The sequence below is a fragment of the Nymphalis io genome, chromosome 21 (genome assembly GCF_905147045.1).
Source record: "Nymphalis io chromosome 21, ilAglIoxx1.1, whole genome shotgun sequence".
In the NCBI taxonomy this organism is placed as follows: Eukaryota; Metazoa; Arthropoda; class Insecta; order Lepidoptera; family Nymphalidae; genus Nymphalis; species Nymphalis io.
The window spans coordinates 9,782,882-9,804,186 of NC_065908.1; the positions used below are offsets into that span (position 1 = coordinate 9,782,882).

At 31.0% G+C, this 21,305-nt stretch overlaps 2 protein-coding genes across 14 annotated transcripts in view; one reads left to right on the forward strand and one right to left on the reverse strand.

Moving 5' to 3' along the window:
- Positions 1-14,719, reverse strand: part of LOC126776789 (cytokine-like nuclear factor N-PAC) — a 69,231-nt gene extending 54,512 nt beyond the window's left edge. For 12 of the 13 annotated variants that reach the window (XM_050499561.1, XM_050499555.1, XM_050499558.1 and 9 more), the window contains exons 1-7: positions 14,639-14,719; positions 14,514-14,550; positions 14,011-14,093; positions 9,556-9,682; positions 4,046-4,195; positions 2,503-2,703; positions 2,117-2,290 (exon numbers count right to left, since the gene is read on the reverse strand). In XM_050499561.1, coding sequence (XP_050355518.1) covers positions 2,117-2,290; positions 2,503-2,703; positions 4,046-4,195; positions 9,556-9,682; positions 14,011-14,093; positions 14,514-14,550; positions 14,639-14,673 — 807 coding nt within the window. In that variant the 5' untranslated portion in view covers positions 14,674-14,719. The remainder of the gene's footprint in view (positions 1-2,116; positions 2,291-2,502; positions 2,704-4,045; positions 4,196-9,555; positions 9,683-14,010; positions 14,094-14,513; positions 14,551-14,638) is intronic. The other variant, XM_050499556.1, reaches the window with a different exon arrangement.
- A 1,233-nt stretch (positions 14,720-15,952) lies between these two features.
- On the forward strand, positions 15,953-21,076 carry LOC126776770 (uncharacterized). The gene is made up of 12 exons (XM_050499521.1): positions 15,953-16,165; positions 16,263-16,888; positions 17,009-17,109; positions 17,188-17,321; positions 17,896-18,158; positions 18,384-18,544; positions 18,757-18,949; positions 19,092-19,359; positions 19,536-19,695; positions 20,081-20,172; positions 20,568-20,738; positions 20,918-21,076. The coding sequence occupies exons 1-12, from the start codon at positions 16,051-16,053 to the stop codon at positions 21,031-21,033; spliced, it is 2,400 nt and encodes a 799-aa protein (XP_050355478.1). The 5' UTR covers positions 15,953-16,050; the 3' UTR covers positions 21,034-21,076.
- Positions 21,077-21,305: the final 229 nt, after the last annotated feature.

A 21,305-nucleotide genomic window follows, 5' to 3' on the forward strand; every position in this document is an offset into this window, starting at 1 on the left:
TGTTCCGGTTTGAAGGGTGAGTGAGCCAGTGTAATTACAGGCACAAGGGACATAAAATCTTAGTTCCCAAGGTTGGTGGCGCATTGGATATGTAAGCGATGGTTGACATTTCTTACAATGCCAATGTCTAAGAGCGTTGGTGACCACTTACCATCAGGTGGCCCATATGCTCGTCCGCCTTCCTATTCTATAAAAAAAAAAAAAAAAAAAAAAAAAAAAAAAAAAAAAAAAAAAAAAAAAAAAAAACCATCAAAACACTGGAGCAGTAACTGTTTATTCTATAAATCCATGAAACGGTGAAATCAATAAATATAATTCCTTAAAACGATTAAATTAAAATAAACATCCGCAATATAAAATAAATAAATTCGTCGGCGAAGTTATTTATCTCATATAATATATAATAGTACGTTATATATTAATGTAATATAATCCAACAGTACAGCAGAAAGATCAGCCGCAGAACCAACGGCTTTACATGAAACCGTGCCAATTTCTCAACTACTACGGAGAAATTATTAACACAAAAACTCAATGTTTTTCCAACTAGGGATTCGAACCCAGGATTAACTTTATTACCTAGCCGCTAGATCAACGAGAGTAAGAGATAGTAAATTATATGATAATTAATTGTAATTGATTATCGTATAGACGTACAAAGGTAGTTGAAATTTGAGTCTAATTACGACAACAAAACTCTCCTATACGTCATAATTAGACATAAATCTCCTAGTTTTTTATTATCATGGAGATTATACGAAAATATTAATAAATTATTGCAGTAACAGGTAATATATTTGTAATTGTAATGATACTGAGCGCATCGGACCTTCTGGATTTAAAGATGATGATAGACGAAACGTAGCGTGATCGATGCGTTTCGATTTATATATAAAACGCGTTTTTTTTTACACTTTTCGTGAATTTATAAATCTTTATATAGATTTAGGCAAATCAACTTGTAGTCTGTGACAGTTTCTCTTTTTATTATATATAGAATAGGAAGGCGGACGAGCATATGGGCCACCTGATGGTAAGTGGCCACCAACGCCCATAGACATTGGCATTGTAAGAAATGTTAACCATCGCTTACATCACCAATGCGCCACCAACCTTGGGAACTAAGATGTTACGTCCCTTGTGCCTGTAATTACACTGGCTCACTCACCCTTCAAACCGGAACACAACAATACCAAGTACTGCTGTTTTGCGGTAGAATATCTGACGAGTGGGTGGTACCTATCCAGACGAGCTTGCACAAACCTCTGCCACCAGTGAATAAAATCTATCGTTGATATGGCGACCAGGGGCTCATAAAGGACAATTGGGATACTTGTACAACTTCACACTATGAGTTTATTAGTTAAATAAACAAAAGCTGTTCATACACCCAAATAGAACCAGTCATCTATCTAAACACTTAAATAGCGAAGTGGCGTGATGATACTCCATCATCGCAAGAAAATAAATATCGAAATTTTAATTATTTCTAACAACACCTATCATTATAAAATAATGGCAAGAGGACATTTCAATAAACAATTCTGTCGTGTAAATTATTTTATTTAAACTATTTATAAAATAAAGCTAGGTATTTTTTATCTATTTTTTTTTTCACCATAAAGGACAATAGTATTGCAGATCAAGCAATATTACAAAAACTTAATTATTTAACTCCGGGATCATTAGATAATCGAAGTTAAATGTAACTATACAAAATATAAAACTGGACAGTTTGTACGATCGACAGGCTTGATTTTCTACCAGTACCAATCAAATTGTTTTTCGTTAGATAGTTTTTAATCTCGTTTACATACTATATACATTTCTAAATTAAACACATTTAAAAAAAAACTACCACCGATTCGAAAAAGATCATATGTATTTAGACCTAAGAAGAACCAGTTTTTTATGTTATATAACTTCATGCTACCCTGAGGACTGAAACACTGACCATAAGTGGTACAACCAATCTGGTACCAACTGTAGGCAATTACGAATCGAATACATCCAAAGTGAAGGTGGTTGGGACCGCGGGACACAGCTAGTCATAAAATCCAACCTAAAAAGGAAACCGAAAACGATTCCGGAGCAATTTCAAATAAAATTGACATACCTTGGCCCCGGTGCGATTCCAGACGAGCACCTTGTGTCCCGAGTTCAGCAAGTTCTTCACGATGCCGCCGCCCATGATGCCCAGCCCGAGGAAGCCGAACTTCATCTGGCTCGCCTTGATGTTCTTCTCCAGCAACGTTTCCGAAACGTTCTCCAAGTCCAGCGGGGGAGTCTCCTGCGTGGAGCGAATCGTTAATCGCCATCTTAGGCACTTTTAAAACATCCTATATGATTCTAAATGTTACTTTTAAGTTACTTAGTAATAGTACTCGGCTGTTGTTTAACTTTATGTACCAACGATGAAAATGTTTCAGATTTAATTTTTGGTCTACTTGAATTTGGACATAGAAAGTTATCCAATTATAATCCAATTCTCTTTCAACTTACAGGTCTCAGTATATTCGAGGGACGATGCAACAGACTGGACTTCTTTGAGAAGGAGTGATTCAACATGGAAGGTTTCTCGTTCGCCATGTCGCTGTCCGTGAATGAACGGGAGATGCTCTTAACCTTCTTGCGGGGCGTCCCCTTGAGACCGGTCGAGGATGAGCGCTTGATAGATTTCACCTTTGAAATGGCCAAACGTATCTATAAATATTGAGAATTGATAAATGAAAATAGTGACGTATTACACTCGTTGACCCTTCAGTCTTTTGATAGTTTTTGTCTTACATTCATATTAATAAATTTATTATACAATAACCTATATTATTTATTAGCAAATACACATATATATTATATACAATTTAAAACAAAAACATCACGAATAATATATCTGAAGTGATATCGTCCTTCACCCAAGTGTGTTTTGTCAAATATTATCTATAAAAAAAAAAAACAAATCGCGATTGTATCGCCTTTCAAAATATGTTCAAAACTATAATTAAATTTTACGTTCATGTTTTATATAATATTTATAATAAGAAAACAATCGTGCCTATTCTATTTTCGTAGCTATATATAAATTATTTGGTCACGACTAAAATCGATGCTTTTTTTTAATCCTAAAAATAAGCTTTTATTTAATCCACGTATTAAAACGAAATAAAATTTATAACACTGGTTTTGTATTGCACCAAAAGTGTATGTAAATTTTCAGCTCACTCGCTTGTGTGGAACTGGTTTAAAATACAGTTGCTAGATTTGACCCACACATACTAATATATGAAGTAAAAAAGTAAATTTTGATAAACGTCTCTCGACGTTAGATAAATTATTAATTATCTGTATTATTTAAAGAAAAATTTTAACATAGAAATGATTTCAATATCACTTATTAGTTTTTATACTAATTTTATATAAGTGTTTAATTGATATATATTCTTGAGATTTAAATATTGCAAATATAAAATCAAAACGATGACATGCACACAATATTACTAAACATAACCCAGATATAAATTTAATACTTCGATATAAAAAACAATTCTAAATATATTGGTATAAAGTTCATTTTTAACAGCATGTTTCTAATTATTATTATATCAAATAAAAAAATGTCGTCGAAACATTTTATTTAGTTGTATTTTTCCTTCGCTCATCTCAAATCATAAAAGTATATCCACTGACTGACTTATAAGATACAGATTATCGCCTAGTTTTGGAAGTCAACAGAATTATTTTTGAGTATCAACTATAATTAGCCTAATTATGTTTTTTTTTTATTTTTTATTATTATTTATTTACTTAGTTATATAAAAACTCTATGTTAATGTATAAGGCTATCTTTTTTCTCAATAAATTATTATTATTGTTATATTCTGTAATCAAATTACTCAATGGATGTTTTCTTTTTATTTGTATAAAAATAACGCTTTGTTCATTTAAATATAAATATATATAATAACAATCATATGAATTGTACCTACCTTTAACAGATCAATGTTTATCCCCTGATCAAGTACATGCAATCAATTTTCGACTTTATTACCTTAGGCGTGGCGCTCTTTTTCTTAACCTCGGGGGTAGCGTTCTCCTCCTCCGGTGGCTTCTCGTCGGAGCTGTCCTCTTTCATCACATCTTTCAGTTTGTCGAATTCCTCTTCTGGGTTACGAGCGTGTTCATCGAAATCACCGAATTTCTAATGACAATAACAAATATTTTGTGAACTAACATCAATCAATATGTGTTTTTAATTGTATTTTTTCATGTACTTATTTTTGTAAATAAATGCATTGAAAAACGAATATTATTTTTCATTGATAAATTTTATGAAAAATATAAAAAATAGTTACTTAAACTATGTATATTATTATGACCATAATAATATACTATAATAAAGTTTAAGTAACTATTTATTATATATATATATTGATATGACTATAAATTGATAAACATTACGTTTTTTTTAAATTGCAATTTAAAACCGAAACAAAAATAATTAACAAGTATAAAGTATATTGTCAAATTAATAATAGCAGAAAAAGGGAAATCAATGTTTAACTTAACCGCCGCTAAGCATGGTTTATAAGTAAGGTAGAAAGTGTAATATATATATGGACTGCCTCGTTGGTCTAGTGTCTTGATGTAAGGCCGCAGATCCGGAGGTCCTGGGTGCAATTCGCAGGTCGGTCCCATAAAAAGTTATTATGTTTTTTTGTCAGAAAATTCTCAGTAGCATCCCAGAGTCTGGAAGTTGGAAGTGTGTACACTCCCGTGCCTCGGAAAGAACGTTGGTCCTGCGCCTGAACTCTTTCAGGTCGTGTCGGATTGCCGTCCCATCGGATTATGAGAGTGAGAGAAGAGCACTGCACCAGTGTTTGCACACACACTTGTGCACTATAATATATCCTGCGCAGTTGGCTAATCTCTCTTGAGATAGGCCGCCGTGGGCAAAATCGTTCTGGAGGACATTATTATTATTATTATAAAAAAAAACATAGAAAAAGAATCAAGAACTACATATAAGTGATCTTCTTCTCTTTTGATTGTTTGTTTTGAAAATGGAATATTATTTCGTGTGTGCAATACTTGCATACTAATGAAACCTTACCCTGAGCCTTATTCATTAACATTTTTTTAAATAGAAGTTAACTAATTAACATTAACTAGTAGTAATGAATCTAAGACACCAATAGTTATGTTGAGGATGTATGTAAGAGATTGTACTCATAAGGAAAATCATTAAGAACTTAAACGTAGCGGTTTCACCACGGTACTCTAATACGTCCAATACGAGTAGAATAATTTCACAGACACATTCAGTTTTCCTTATAATGTTTTCATCCACCACCAAACAGGAATCCGTGCAAAGTCAGCAGGATATTGAACAGGTTAGTGTTCAATCTTAAAAATCATCATGTTTTTATCGGAGTCTCTCCATTCACACAGCAGGATAAATAGGTAAAAAATATAAAATTAGTAAAAAAAATATCGTAATGTAGTAGGAAAAAGTTCCGAGAAACGTTTTATATTAATCTTTTTAAGTGATCACCAATTATAGTAGACACTGGTAGACTTCGGCGCTACGAGAAATATTAACAGTAAAATAAGTATTGTACTTAGTATTGTTGTTTGAAGGCTAAGTGAGCCAGTGTAACTACAGGCACAAGAGATATAACATCTTAGTTGCTAATGTTGGTGCATTGGCGATGTAAGGAACGGTTAATATTATAACAGCAATCTGTTTGGCAGTAAAATATCTGATGACTGGGTGATACCTACTTAGACGGATTTGTACGAAAACTTGCTTAGTGGAAGCTAAGAAAACTAAACGTTCTTCGTCATGACTTACAACTTTTGTAATATTTTTACTAAACACTTCTTATTCAGCCTGCCGACATATTTTACAATTGCGATACTACCACCTGTTGCAGTTAATGCAACTTTGTACAATCCGATAATTTGTTATAGAGATACGTGCTATTATTATACTACAATTAACAACATATTATAAACCTGACCCATGCACACGATAAATTAATTATTATCGGAACGTACAAAGACACATGTAATGCATTTAATGCAACAGGCGATGCACATAATTTTTTTTAATTAATTTAATGCAATAAAGAATAAATAAATACTGTAATAGCAAATACTAATTTTCTCGGGATAGATCTCGATAAAAATACTAGTGCTTACCGGCTTTGATTCATTTATTAACAATTTATTATAAGAAAGCACAAACAAAAAAAAGGTAATCTTCACCCGGCAGTGTGATATTAACGTATTGTTGCTTTATAATAGGCAGTTGTATGATGTTTGTAAAAGAGTTTGCCTTCATACCAATCCCGCCGACATAGTCCGGCATTATTTAAACAGACTTATGTTTCGCCCACCCATACTACGGCGACATATTGGCACTAAATTGCGCGGTAGCACTCGAATTACACAATCATTAACTGCCAAAAGAAGCTGCATTTTGCACCGCCGAAAAGATTTATCGAATAACAACGAGATGGGAAGCCGCCGACTCGTGTCAGCGTGTCGGTCGACCTTTAGTCATTCATTACACTTGAAGTAACCGTAACATGTAAACGTCGCAGACTTTTTTGCAGGTATTTTTAAGTTCTACAACTTTATTTTTTTTTAACAGATAGCGTTCGTAAGAAACTCATTCCCTTAACCGATTTCAATTTGACTTTCAATACAAAATTATTCTCTATGAATAACTTTTATATTTAATTCAATTTGTTAATGTAATTAAGTGTACTTAAGGTTCATTACAAATATTGGTGAAAGAATTTATAAAAAGGATGAGTTGCTTTGGAGATTAGTACTATAAAAACAAATTAAAAAGTTTACCACTTTAGAATATAGATTGTTTGTTTTATTAGGGCGTAAAAGCAAAATAATTTTGTTTAATATAATATATAATTATTCAACTTTGTAAAACTTCGAATAGTTTTTCTTTGAGAAATTCAAAGCTATACGCTTACAACAAATAATACGATACGATAAGTAGGCACGATAATTCGAAAGAATCATTAGAACGTGATTTAGCGTGAAGTGAACCGATTGACTGCGGGTGAACTCATGGAAAAAACATTATATGCTTATGTGCTCAATTTGTGTTTATAGTTCCGACTCGTGCTCAATGGTGAAGAGAAGCAAGGATACATGTGTCGGATTCAAATCTGTTACAATAATAGCGGCATGGCATAGTAGGGTGGTGGTTAAAACTCCAAACCGTCTCCTCAAGAACGGAGGACCCCCCAGCGGTGAGGCATTAATAGACTATTATTTTACTTTTTATTGTATTAATGTATTTAACTTTTAGAACATTGTTGGTGAAAAATGCGATGGTTACGGTAATTTAATGCAATGAAAAAAAACCAGTTCCATATATTAAACAATAATGTCTCCAAAAGATATATTTTTAATGAATCGACAAAAGTAATCATTTAGAAAAAATAATATTCACAGCTCTTTTGATAATTCATATAAAAATAAAATTGTTTTCTAATAAAATACGAAAACGATTCATGTATACTGAGTTCATATTTTATATGAAGGCCATTTTAAGAGGAGAAAAGTAAAAAATATTGTTTTCATTCGTGACGTTTTTCAGGAAATTTTTGTTCGCTTTTTATTTATTTTTTAATCACTACTCCATGGTTTCGACAGCAATAGTATTACTGGTTACATGACTTATTGATTTCTATACAGCAGTTGATATGTAATTTAATTAATTAAAAATAGTAAGCTATTTGTTTACATTGCAAGCCTGTTGTAGCTTTTCATTTATCTTGTAAATTACGATGTAAATAAAAAAAGTACGTTAATTTTCGTAAATTCATAATCCGTAATAGCCTGTGAATGTCCCACTGCTGGGCTAAAGGCCTCCTCTCCTCTTTTTGAGAAGGTTTGGAGCTTATTCCACCACGCTGCTCCAATGCGGGTTGGTGGAAGAAATTCATAAAGCAATAATATAATTGATTACTTTAAAATCATGAAAACTAAAATAATAAGACCCAAATTAAATTTAAATATAAAAGAATAATGTTTTATATAAAACGTTTAGTGCAAAAAATATTCTAATTACGAGGCCAGGTCCAATAGCAAATTAAATTTAACAGAAATATAATTACTGTCACACAATGGATTCTTTCCATTTATCGCCAAATAATCCTGTTAACACTTTTTTTTTTTCGGAAAAAGATTTGCTCGGAGCTAAACCTGAAATGACTATTAGGATCGGGAACAAGCTTTAGCAAGTTTAAGCAACATTCGCAACTTCAGTTAATGAGTCTTGAAAAAACAACACACCTTTGGATTAGGTGTGTTGTTTTTTCAAGACAAGACTCAAAAGTGATAGGGTTTGCCAGACCATTCCATTTAAATCAGCGATGGCAAGTCACCAATACAAGTATTTGAGCTCAATTTTATATAATAGAATAAATAAGAAGAACAATATTTTCTCACTTACGACTTGTAAAATTCAGTGTAAAAGACCAGTGTAAAATTCAAATGACCAACTGGCTTCTCAATTCGGGCTATGATGAGACTGAATCATTACTAAAACGATCAATATAACATCGACCTAACCTATTCTTCCTTCCTACCCCATCCCTTCCTTATAGTATTATACATTTAGATGTATATATTTATATATTATATTTTGTTAAATTAAATGATATTTGATTGTTATGTTTATAATGAACAAATAAAAAAATAAATGTGCTGTCGAATTGGAGGGCGTTAGTAGCTACGACACAGTATTATACTAATGTATTTATTGTTTAAGATATGTATAATTTGTTCAAAAAAAAAATAAATAAAAAAATAATAATAAAGATTATTGTCCTACTTTATAATAATTAAATAAAATTCCTTCATGTTACAACCCACAATCCAGTCCACAGGGGATATCACTTCTTAGTTCCTAAGGTTGGTAGCGCATTGGTGATGTAAGAAATGGTTTTTTAGACTGCCAATATATAGATAACAACTTACCGTACTATATCGAACTTACCATCAGAAGACCCATTAGCCAATCCCGTTATGTATTATAAATTAAACAAATATATAATTTTCATAAGTAATAATTGAGATATGGTTCACTGGCATGTTTGTACATATACACGTATACACATACACACATGTACAAATACGCTCCTAACGATAAACTAGAGTTAAAAAGTTGGGGCAATGTTTCCTTTCTGAATATGACATTGACCATATACGTTTATTAATAAATCCATTTCGTATATTTATTAATCGTAATAATTTTTTCTGTTACTTAAATAAAAAACAAAAACAAAACAAACATCTCCATCTCGTTATTCATTTGTCTCTCTTCTGTATTTTATCATAAATAATCTAAACTTTTAAACAACTAACGATCAAATGCTTCGGTCATTTAAAATCCACAATGTTAAAAGCAAAATAAACATATGTTCTCATGGCTCCAGTGTTGTAATATAGGCCGCCAATAGAACTCCAAATTCGTTGACAATTAATCCTAGAAATGACACAAACAAACTCATAAGAACTGACCTCAGGATTCTCAATGTATTCCTCAATTTGGGCGACCGCTTCCTTAAATGCTGCGGTCTTGCAGGACTTGATCAACTGCTCCTTATGTTCCTGGTAGGGTTTAATATTATGCTCTTCAATCCAGGCACTGTGGACAAAAAACTAACTTTATTTCACTTCTTTAACAATCTCCTGTTCCGTGAGTCATATTAGACACAAGGTTTTTGTTTTTATCTATTATGTCTGCTGTATGGGGACAGTGGAAGTTGTTTTTTTTTTTATAGAATAGGAAGGCGGACGAGCATATGCACCACCTGATGGTAAGTGGTCACCAAACGCCCTTAGACATTGGCATTGTAAGAAATGTTAACCATCGCTTACATCACCAATGCGCCACCAACCTTGGGAACTAAGATGTTATGTCCCTTGTGCCTGTAATTACACTGGCTCACTCACCCTTCAAACCGGAACACAACAATATCAAGTACTGCTGTTTTGCGGTAGAATATCTGATGAGTGGGTGGTACCCAGACGAGCTTGCACAAAGCTCTACCACCAGTAAAACCTAATAATAAGCGTATTACCCAATTTAATGCTTATTTATCACTTTTTTTTTGAAGCCGAGATGGCCTAGTGGTAAGAACGCGTGAATCTTAACCGATGATCGTGGGTTCAAACCCGGGCAAGCACCACTGAATTTTCATGTGCTTAATTTGTGTTTATAATTCATCTCGTGCTTAACGGTGAAGGAAAACATCGTGAGGAAACCTGCATGTGTCTAATTTCATTGAAATTCTGCCACATGTGTATTCTACCAACCCGCATTGGAGCAGCGTGGTGGAATAAGCTCCAAACCTTCTCCTCAAAAGGGAGAGGAAGCCTTAGCCCAGCAGTGGGACATTAACAGGCTGTTACTGTTACTGTACTGTACTGTTATCACTTTTACTGGTACGAAACAGTTATATGCAATACTGGTATTAAATGGTTTCCGATATTTGTCCAACTCTCTGTTATTCCTTACACAAGTAAAACAAGCCGATACAATTGCTGTTTTACAATAAAATGATCAGTTCATCTCGAAGAGTTCAGACTAATTCAGGGCTTTAGGTCTTTCAGTATTGTAAGTGCCATCAACATGACATGCTATTTGCTATTGGTCTACAGCTCTACGCTATAATCATTCTCATACGGATAAATATGAAAGATGGTTGATGTTCAGAGTCGAAGTAGGTTGTTATTGGATCTTGAGATTTACATGAAGAGGGCCCTTAAATCTTCTTTGAGGATTAACTACGCCAGCAAAATTAATATTACATTGTAATACTTTATTTTAATCTTCGGTTATTACATTTTTATTGGATATGGATATTGCTTCTATAATTCATGTCAATAATGATTAAAGGTAAACTGTTGGAAATTCAGTTAGTTGAGATAGATGATTATGTTAAAATTTTTTTTACTACAAATGCGTGAATTTTAAGAAAAAGTTTATCAGAAATTACTAGTACGATTGCAACAATAATATGATGTAAAAATAGATCCCAAATTTGTTAAAACACTTTGCCTTAAAAACTTACAACTGTACCCCGAGTTTGGTCTACTAAGCAGCAACAGACAAGACATGATGGCAAGCAACAACTTTTTTCCTAGTATTGCCGTGTTTTTTTTTTTAAACCGAGCCAATTAGCCAATGAACTGGTACTGTAAGAAATATAAACCACTTCTTAAGAGTTAAAGCGCCGCCAACAATAGCGTCTAAGCTGTACAGAACGTTCCTAGAACCGTTCGCCATTCAAATTGGAATATAGATAGAATAACTGGTTAGTGAGTGACAACCTGCAAGTGGGTACATACAGCGAGTTTTGAACAGAACAGATAAATATAGCCCCGTGGGGATATAAGCTTATAACAGACGATCCGATTACTAAATCCAAAGAACTAATCAGTTTCCTTGTAGATAGCAAAAATGTTTACGTGATATTCATCATTCCTATAAAAAACGTTACGCAAATTTCGAAGCGCATTGTACAACGGTTTTAACGGCATCGTTACAAGTAACTCAAACACAACGGGTTACTAATATACAATGACGATTCGGTAAATATATGTAATGGGTGTAAGAAAATAGGGTCACGATGTTTGCAGCACATAACACACTGACACTAAACACACAAGTGACGTATGTATAGATGTATGTTACACTCGGTAATTTTAAAAGTATTGTCAATACAAGAGACATGTCAGTGACAGACCAGTGTTATAATGCATTTAATAATCAAGCAGAAGTCGTTAATATGCATTACGAAACAAGCTCAATACATATAATTCCCGCCAATTTAAGTTATAATTCGTACCACATATTGTGTATAGTACTATAAAACTTTTATTGCACAGTTTTATAAATCGCGGACAATCTCAATCGCTGTCTTGCTCGAACACTATTAGCCATCTCTTTTCTACGGTGACAGTTAGAAAAAAAGGATAAGCACAATTTAAAAAAAAAAACGTGTTTTTTTTTAAATAAAATGTACACTGTAAATATACAATTGATTACTATTAACTTATTTAAAACCACCAAAACAAACCTTTGTTTTGCAGCCCATACTAACACAATGTTCTTACAAACATTACATTAACTAAGTTATCGCATTATTATTTAATATATTATTTTAGGCAAAAATCTTGTCTACCAGCCAGTAATGTCCATTATCTCAGTATACGGTGCGCGTCGCACGCGTAATATATATACAATATTTATCTATAATTAATAAATTATAAATGTTAGACAACATGAACAGTTAAGGCTTATAACAAATTAGATGAATATATAATAGATGATAAAAAAGCATATCATTTTCTTTGCGTTCCATACAGTACATATAAAATAAATCGTTGGCTATGCTATACATTTGAGAAAAAAAAAAATATTTTACCTTAAAAATTAACAACCACGACTGACTGAATTAATGAATGAATATACATTAAAATCTGTTCAGGCATTTAAAAGTTATTTATGAAATAAACTAACAAATGTACATGAAACTTGAAAACATTACACTCCTTTTTTGGGCAGTAGTGAAAACATACATTAAAATTAAATCGAATCTTCGTACACTCTTTTGAAAACTCAAGTTACCGTTCAACATATTTAGCATTATACCAAACCCATCACTTTTAACACTAAAGGTCATTATTGGAAATCTAAACCATTCTATTATCATACATATATTGTTTCTTTTGCTAGCTGTACTATTGAATTTTCATAGAATCTGCTCTTAATTGCTTCCAATAAGAAAAAGCTACTATCATTTTTCTTCTTTTCAATGATATTCTTAATTTTGATCTGTAATGAGTATTTATATGTTTACTTGCTATTGATAATTATGGTTAATAAATTTATCATTTTCTATCCTTCTAATCATTGGTTACTACCAAATAAAAATAAAATGCTTTAAACTATTTCTTAAATTAAAGATTATATTTAGTATTACACAATAAATAAATTAGACCAATATATATGATAGCTGAATGTGTGAGGTGGAAGCATTGAGACATTATGTTTGTTGAAACTAAATTGGTTTTTTAAAAAACACTGGTGAGGTTTGGTAATATGTAAAATTAATATGCTATTTTTTAATTTATCATTTAGCGGTTCTTTATGCTTATAATCAAATACTCAAACTTGAAATTACAGACTTCATAAAAACTAACTATGCACATTATTCCTTTTTCTTTCTATTTTATTATTTGGACATATACATACACTTTACTTATTGTTTTTGTTAGAAAATACCTTACATGAAATAAATAATTGAAAAATTAATCATTTTATTAATTACAGAATATTAAATAATATTTAGGGAATAAAACTAAGTTTATCTAAAACTTTTTAAGATTTTTTTATAACTGAATTAATACCCAGTAACTCATTTCCTTTTTAAATTTCTTTGATATTTATTATCAATCAATTATTACATATAAACAAGTAAATTATCATTCTTAACAATAGTATATGATGTCTAGCTTATATAATATAATATTTGAATCAAAACTAATCATCTGGATAGACAATTTAAATGAAAAGTCTCATTCATATAAATAAACTAATATAAGTATTTTTTTTAAATATTCACCAGCAAATAAAATTCAAATAGTGAGAATTGAATGATCGATTGAAGTAGTGGTACATGAGTGATATTAGACAGGTAAAAAAATATCTTATTTTAGAAGAATATATTGAACATTCGTCAAAATATTATCAAAATCATGGCAACTATTGAGGCAAGGTTCAGTATATGTATTAACTATATGTTTATAATATTTTTTATTTACAAAACTATACAAAAACAGAAATAATAGTAACCACAAACCATAATTTTATAAAATATATTATGGTGATTTTGTAAACAATACTTTACATCATACTTAAGTAGTCATTAGTCAAACATACATTAAAATAAATAAAAAAATACTTACTAATTATTAGTTCCAAAAAAGTAAATGCATTGAACATTCATTGCCTTCTTTGGGGGTTTCAGCTCCGGAGTAGGAATGGCAACCTGAAAAACGAACATTAAATAGTTAGGTATAGCACATTTACTTACCAAAATATAGGACAATGTTTTGTCCTTCTTTCACATGCAGTTTTTAAAGTTAGATAGATGTGTGTGTGATATATGAATTTATCATCCGTTGTTTACAAGCAAAATATCTATTTTGTATCGTTTAATGTCTTGTATCGGCTTGGCGCCAGCATGATATACCGTAATTAGTAGAATACACGATGTGTACAACACATAAGCGTCTACATTCGCTCTTACAAAAAATTCCCGCTCATTAATTCTATACCAATACTTCTTTGAAATTCATTAAAGAAAAAGTTGGTTTTAAAACTATTTCATTTTTAGCAATGTATGTCTTTGATTTTGCCGATTAAAGTCAGCAATTTTACTTTAAAATAGCATTTTAAAGAGACTCACCCGGCCGGGCCAAGGGCTGAACCCCTTCATTTTAGCCCTGTAACAAATTAAATTTTGAAGCTTAGTATAACTATAAAATTGTTACTTAGGTTTTCACTGTTTATATGTAAGTTTTGACTACATACCAAACTAAATCACCAAGTTTATATGCAACAGACATGATGTACGTCCACACTTTACGAATTTCCACGACGAACTAAATCAAAAATAATGTAGATCAACACAAACTTTTCCGCGTTGTATTAGTTGTCTATGATCTTTTCACAGGTTACAAAAAAGGTTTTCAAATCATTTATTACAAAATTATTAGTTGCTTAATTTATTTTTTTACTTTATCAATGAAAACATTGCTTTTAGTATATTTTCTTATATAACAATAAGTATTTGTGTCTGTTTCCTATAATCTGTAACAATCTTTTTAATCTGGATTCACAAAAAAATGATGCCATGCTTACCGATTTCCCCGTTGATTAACAAACGTTTTATGTGAAATATTTAATGTGAACTATAAAAAATCATCTTAAATGTAATAAATGCATATCCAATCCAAATTTTTTCATTTCTGTTATTTCCTACACTATTTCGTTTCAAATTATAATGCATTGCGAATTGATTGCGAAAGATTTATCTCATCATTCAGTTAGGTTGTATGATCACATTTTCTTATCTATTAAAAAAATGCTGTATTGTAGCATTATCGATGTACAAATGTGATTTAACCAATAGGAGTTATATTTATATTTTTTGATGGCAAAACATATACTATTGCTTAATTTATTTTTAATTTCTATTTTAGTCTGGATTACTAATGGATTATATCAGTGATACTCAACCTTTTCTTTATAGGGGCCACAAACACGTGTTAGTCATGGTGTAGCGGGCCGCAAACAACTATGAACGGATTTATCCAGTGTCCGTGGCCACAAGCAGTTGTTTAATTCAATTTATTTATATTTATTCCACCAACCCGCATTGGAGCAACGTGGTGGAATAAGCTCCAAACCTTCTCTTCAAAAAGGGATAGGAGACCTTAGCCCAGCAGTGGGACATTTACAGGCTGTTACTGTACTGTACTGTACTGTTATTAAAAACCTATGAAATTTAAAATGGTTTAAAATAAAGTAACATTAAGTGGGCCAACCACAAAATCCAACGGTACTCAGAATTATCTTGTAAATTTACGAAATGTTTGATGACTGATACATAACAATACTGAGATCTCTGTACTGTGAAATAATACTATATATAAGTATAATTTTTAGGAGTCATATACAATCATAGTTAAAAATATCATATTTCTACCCTATAGTCCGTTAATGAGACTGACATCACAGGCACAGAATATATACTACCTATTAATAGTTAGTACATAAGCCGTCATAAGCAATACGTTTGGGGTTATATTCTCTATGGTTGACTTATGACTGACGTCTGTCTGACATAGGTACATAATTTATGTTTATTTTTGAAAATAGTTAAGTTTTTAACAGATTTTTTTAAAATGAAAGTAGATTGAAAAAGTGTTGAAGTCAAAAAAATGTCCAAAAGATTTATATATCCCCAACAACATGGAGAAAGAAAAAAAGCTAAACTTGATATTACCGTATCCGATCATAATTTTCCACTGAGTCAAATTGCTGGGCCTAGTAAAGGTTGGAATTTACAAGTTTTTTTTGTTATAATTACACTCTAATATACAATTTTTGAAGTTTGAGACGAGATATAAATTTTAATTACTCTTTTATTTAGACAATGAACCAACAAACACTTGGGGAGATGACAATGATGACGAAATACTTTTATTGGCGAGCCAAGCTTGCGAAGAAGCTTTTACAGAACCTAATAATACTACATTACCTGATTATAGCATGTGTATGCAACCTTCAACAACAAGTACTCAAATTAGCAAGCCCATTCCAAGTACATCTAAGTCTACCTTTTCTTTTAAAAAACCTTTCAGTCCAATGAATGCAGTATCAACAAAAATGAGAGATGGCTTAAAAACAATATCTTCACCACTACCTGGCATGTTTAAAGACTGCAAAAGAGATAGTGTTAATATTAGCGAGGATATCATAATTAATGACCATATTTATAAAGGCCAAAACTCCGACCAAGTTTACCGTCAGCTTCTGCAAATACAAGAAGAAAATGCAAAATTGAAGTCAGAAAATGGTAAATTGTTAGAAAAATGTTTCACAAAAGAAGGTGAGGCATCAATACTACGAACTCAGCTGAAGACATGCCAAATAGCAGTAGATAATGCAAGGTTAGAGAAAATAAAGGCTCAGGAAAAAGCTCAAATCGAATGGTCAGAGAAGTTGACAACTGTAAATAACGAAATGCATGAGTTACGTAATCAATTAGATTTTAAGGTAAAATAAAAAAGCAATAACTTAGCTTTTCATTTTTTTGATAAAACCAACATTTGTATTGTGTTTTATTAAATAAAATATCAATGGCCAAATCTCAACAGATTTTAATGTGTCTTACAGAACTTGGAAATAATTAGTATCAAAGAGAAATGCAAGATGCTGGAATCAAACAAAGTAAAGCTAACCCAGATAACTGTAGCTGGTAATGACATATCTTCAAGGTAAAAACACACTTAATATGTATATGGAATAATAAATATAAATAAATTATACTGAAAAACTTGAATTATATATTACAGTCAAAGACATAACAATAGTATGTATGGAAAAAAAGAAGCTGCAAATTTTACAAGGAAAGTTAAAACAACATCAAACAGTGTTCAGACTGAAGATAAATCTTATTTTTTGAAACTCAATGTAATATTAAGAAATGGTAGGTAATATAATGTTTTATTTATTTTGTTCAGTGTAGTCTACTATATGTTGAATAATCTAAAGGTAGATTAAAAAAAGACCTATTTGACACATAATTATAATATAATAATAATATCCTGGGACATTTTTTCACACACGGCCATCTGATCCCAAATTAAGCTTGTACAAAGCTTGTGCTATGGAAACCAGACAACTGATACTACATATACTACTTTTCTTTTGTAAATACATACTTATATAGATAATTACACCCAGACTCGGGACAAACAGACATGTTTATTGCACACATATGTCTGTACTGGGTGGGAATCGAACCCACAACCTTCGGCGTGAAAAGGCAAGTATCTACCAACCACGCCAACCAGCTCGTCAAAGTAATAAATACAAACATATAAATAAGTAAATACACATATACTCAACAAATATATAATAATAATAATAAATAATAATATCTTTTAGAGACAGTGCTCTTGTAAATATTAATAAAAACTACCTATTAACTTATGTTAAGGATATATATAAAACAGTTTTCCTATGTATTCTAAGAACTTTAATTTTTTTGCCAATTTCAGAACATTCAAAATTATCGCAAATTTTACCTTTCATCTTGGAACCGACAAAAAAACAATATTCCATTCTGGACTTCAATGAAAAGCTTCAGCAGCGGACAGATGTACAAAACAAATGTAGAATATTTAGCACATTCCACAGATTGCCGACTACACCATGTATTGGGAAAGAGATTGGGAAAAGTGAAGACACATTGAGTTGTATATATGAAGAACTCAGTCGTTTAGCTGCAAATAAATATGGCAACATTGAAATATGCTTAAATGTATGTCATTTTTGTGTATAAATCTAAACTCAATAGGTGCTTGAAAATATAGTTATCTTTATTTCGATCAAAGACCCTCAAAGAAAAATAGCTGCCTATTAATATTTGGTTATGAAAATTTCAGTTCTAAAATTTCTCATTATTTAGGTAAATACTCATATCATAGCTTTATTCAAGTGCTTAAAACTTCATTATCTTCATTATGGTGCATATATGCATTTTCAGATCCTTAACATAACTCAAAGTTTTATTAAGAATGTTCAGCAAGAACTCGAGATGATTTCCCGGAGAATGACTACAGCCTTCCAAAAGGAAATGGATGAGAGATATATTGATGCTACATTTAAGTTGTTCGTCATTGAGAAGAATGATTTATTGAGTGGAAGGTATTTTTTTAAATAGCAAATACATATAATAATTCATACGCTAAATTATTCAAGACTCAAATGATATCAAGTCAATTCTATGTCAAAGTTGCTTATTAATCTTTACTCCTCTTGTGATTTTAATAAGATATATAGGAGTGTTCAAATAAACAATGATTATATATATATAGCTTTATTATATTTCAATAGATTTCGTCTTTTAAAACCTACAGGGCTTTATATAAAGAGGAACAAGGTATATTAGCACGAAGAATGGTATGTGTTTTATATTACCTTCTTGAAGATACTAGAAATAAAGAATTACTGAATAAGTTATTGGATCAAGATAAGAAAAATGATTCAAATGAGCAGACATATTCATTTATTATTGATATTGCTAGGATATGTTCCTTATTAGACAATACAGTAAGTGTAAAGTTATAATCACTATTAACATTTGAATATTAATACTATATAAAATCTGTTAACATACACCTCTAATATCCATTTTATTTATAAATAAATTTTCATCTGTGTTCATTTATGATTTAAATGTGTTAATTTCTAGACATGCGCCTTAATGTACAGTGGTTTGTTACTATCAATAACATTGTTTTTGCAAGCCTACGCAACCAACCATGAAAGAAATAAGCAAATATTACATATATGCAAGTCTATTATAGTTTCTCGTCCAATGCCATTTGTTACCATTGAGATATTGAAATTACTTGGGAAATTAGCATATGAAGAGAATTTTTTGTTACAAATATGTTGTAAAGGTTCAAATGGAAATTTAAAATTGGATTATGATCAAGGTGTCTTATTGTATAAGAAAGGTACGTTCTATTTAATTGGGCATTTATTTTAATTAAAATAAAATCATAGAGTTGCTATGATTTATATAATAAATTTTAAGTTGCTATTTTATATAGTATATCTTTGTGCTTGAATATGTTGTCAATAATCATTATTTTAAATCTTTCAATTTTCACATATAACATGTTATTTACAGATTCGTGTGCGTTACAAATTGTTCTTAAACAGACAGAAGTATCTTTAAAATGTATAGAGAAGCATCATATAGTGGTACAAACATTGGAGATTACGAGAAGTCTACTTAGGTTATATTGTATCCTGAATAGTCAATCTGACAGTCAGTTAGAACAACACAGGTAAGGATAAATCAGTATATGATTTATAAACATGGTGGTAGAACCAGTAAACTGCATGAAATACACAATTGTATAAATTGTTGTTGCAATTAAAGATATGAGCTCATCATTCAATATAAGAATATGTCAACATCTAGACTATACTGTGTTGGATTATGTCAAATCAAAAAATAGTACATTGTCTAAACATTTATTTGTATATTAATATCTTTGTTTCGTTTTTGACTTATAAGTAAAAATATGAAATAGTTTAAAAAATATGAAAATGTTTAAAAAATAACCGTTTGGTTTTTTCATAAGTAAGACTATATTACAAAATGCAAAAAAATACATGAAATTTAATGATCTAAATATAAAAACTAATTTTAATGTTTTAAATTTTCAGATGTGACTGTCAGACTGTCTTTATACAAGTTATTGTTTTCGCACTTAGGATATGTGCCGAGTTTTTAAATGTTGACAAGGACACAAAATTAGGTATGGTTTTTATGTTTATAAGAAATACATTAATTTTAAAACCCATTGAATGCATCTTTTTTAAATTGAAATGATGAAAGATATTAGATTAAAGATTGGATTCAACTAACCTTTTAATATTATCTATATTAATATTATAAATTAGAAAGTAACTCTGGTTTCCTATATAGTTTTCATAGCTAATCGATGGAACCGGTTTTTTTGAAATTTTGTATGAAGCAAGCTCAAACTTAATGTAACTTTCAGGTAGAACATAGGTTCATTGTTTTACACAAACACCCAGAGAAACGACTCCCTAACACGCGAAAAATAGTGTATTATAAAATTGTATTTAACTAAATGAAAGCCATGCTCGAAACCTAAATTGATAAATATTCGATTATTATTTATTTCAGATAGTTCACAACATGAGAAAGAGACCGATATAATGTCAGTGTGTCGAAACGGAGTGCAGCTACTTCAGCGCTGCGGGGCGCTGTCAGCTGCTGAAGGACCACTGCAGGCACTGTGTCTTCGACTTACCTCCGCTCTCAACACCACCACCTGCCAGCGCGACCGTGACTTCTGTGAGCCAACTGAGTTATATTAGCGGAAATATGTATGCCATATTTGGCATATTTATACAATTTCCAAATCAATAAAAAAGCAATTGAACTCTGATTTCTGAACCAGTAACTTATGCTGTTTTAATTTCTTTTTTTTTTATATTTTAATTTCTTAACAAATTATAATTTTAAATTTCTAGGTAACATGTTATTAGAGATAACAAGCACATTCCAAACGTACTCGGAGGAGTTACCGCCCAGCTACCAGACAAAGGCCTGGCTCAAGAGTTTCGAGACATTTTCAATTGCAGACTGATTGTGTAAATTTGTTTTACAATTGTAAATAATATAAACTATTTTCTAAAGATTTATTTTGTTTTAATAAACCAAATATATTATATATTTTATTATAATTTTTAGAGTCTATTACTATATTTTACTGAATGTAGTGCTAATTCAAATGACATTTTAAATTAAAATAAAACATTAGAATATTTTGAGTATTATTTTTTCTTTTATGTTATAGGTTGGCGGATGGACAAATGAGCCACATCATATTAAGTGGTCACAACTGCCCATAGACTGGCG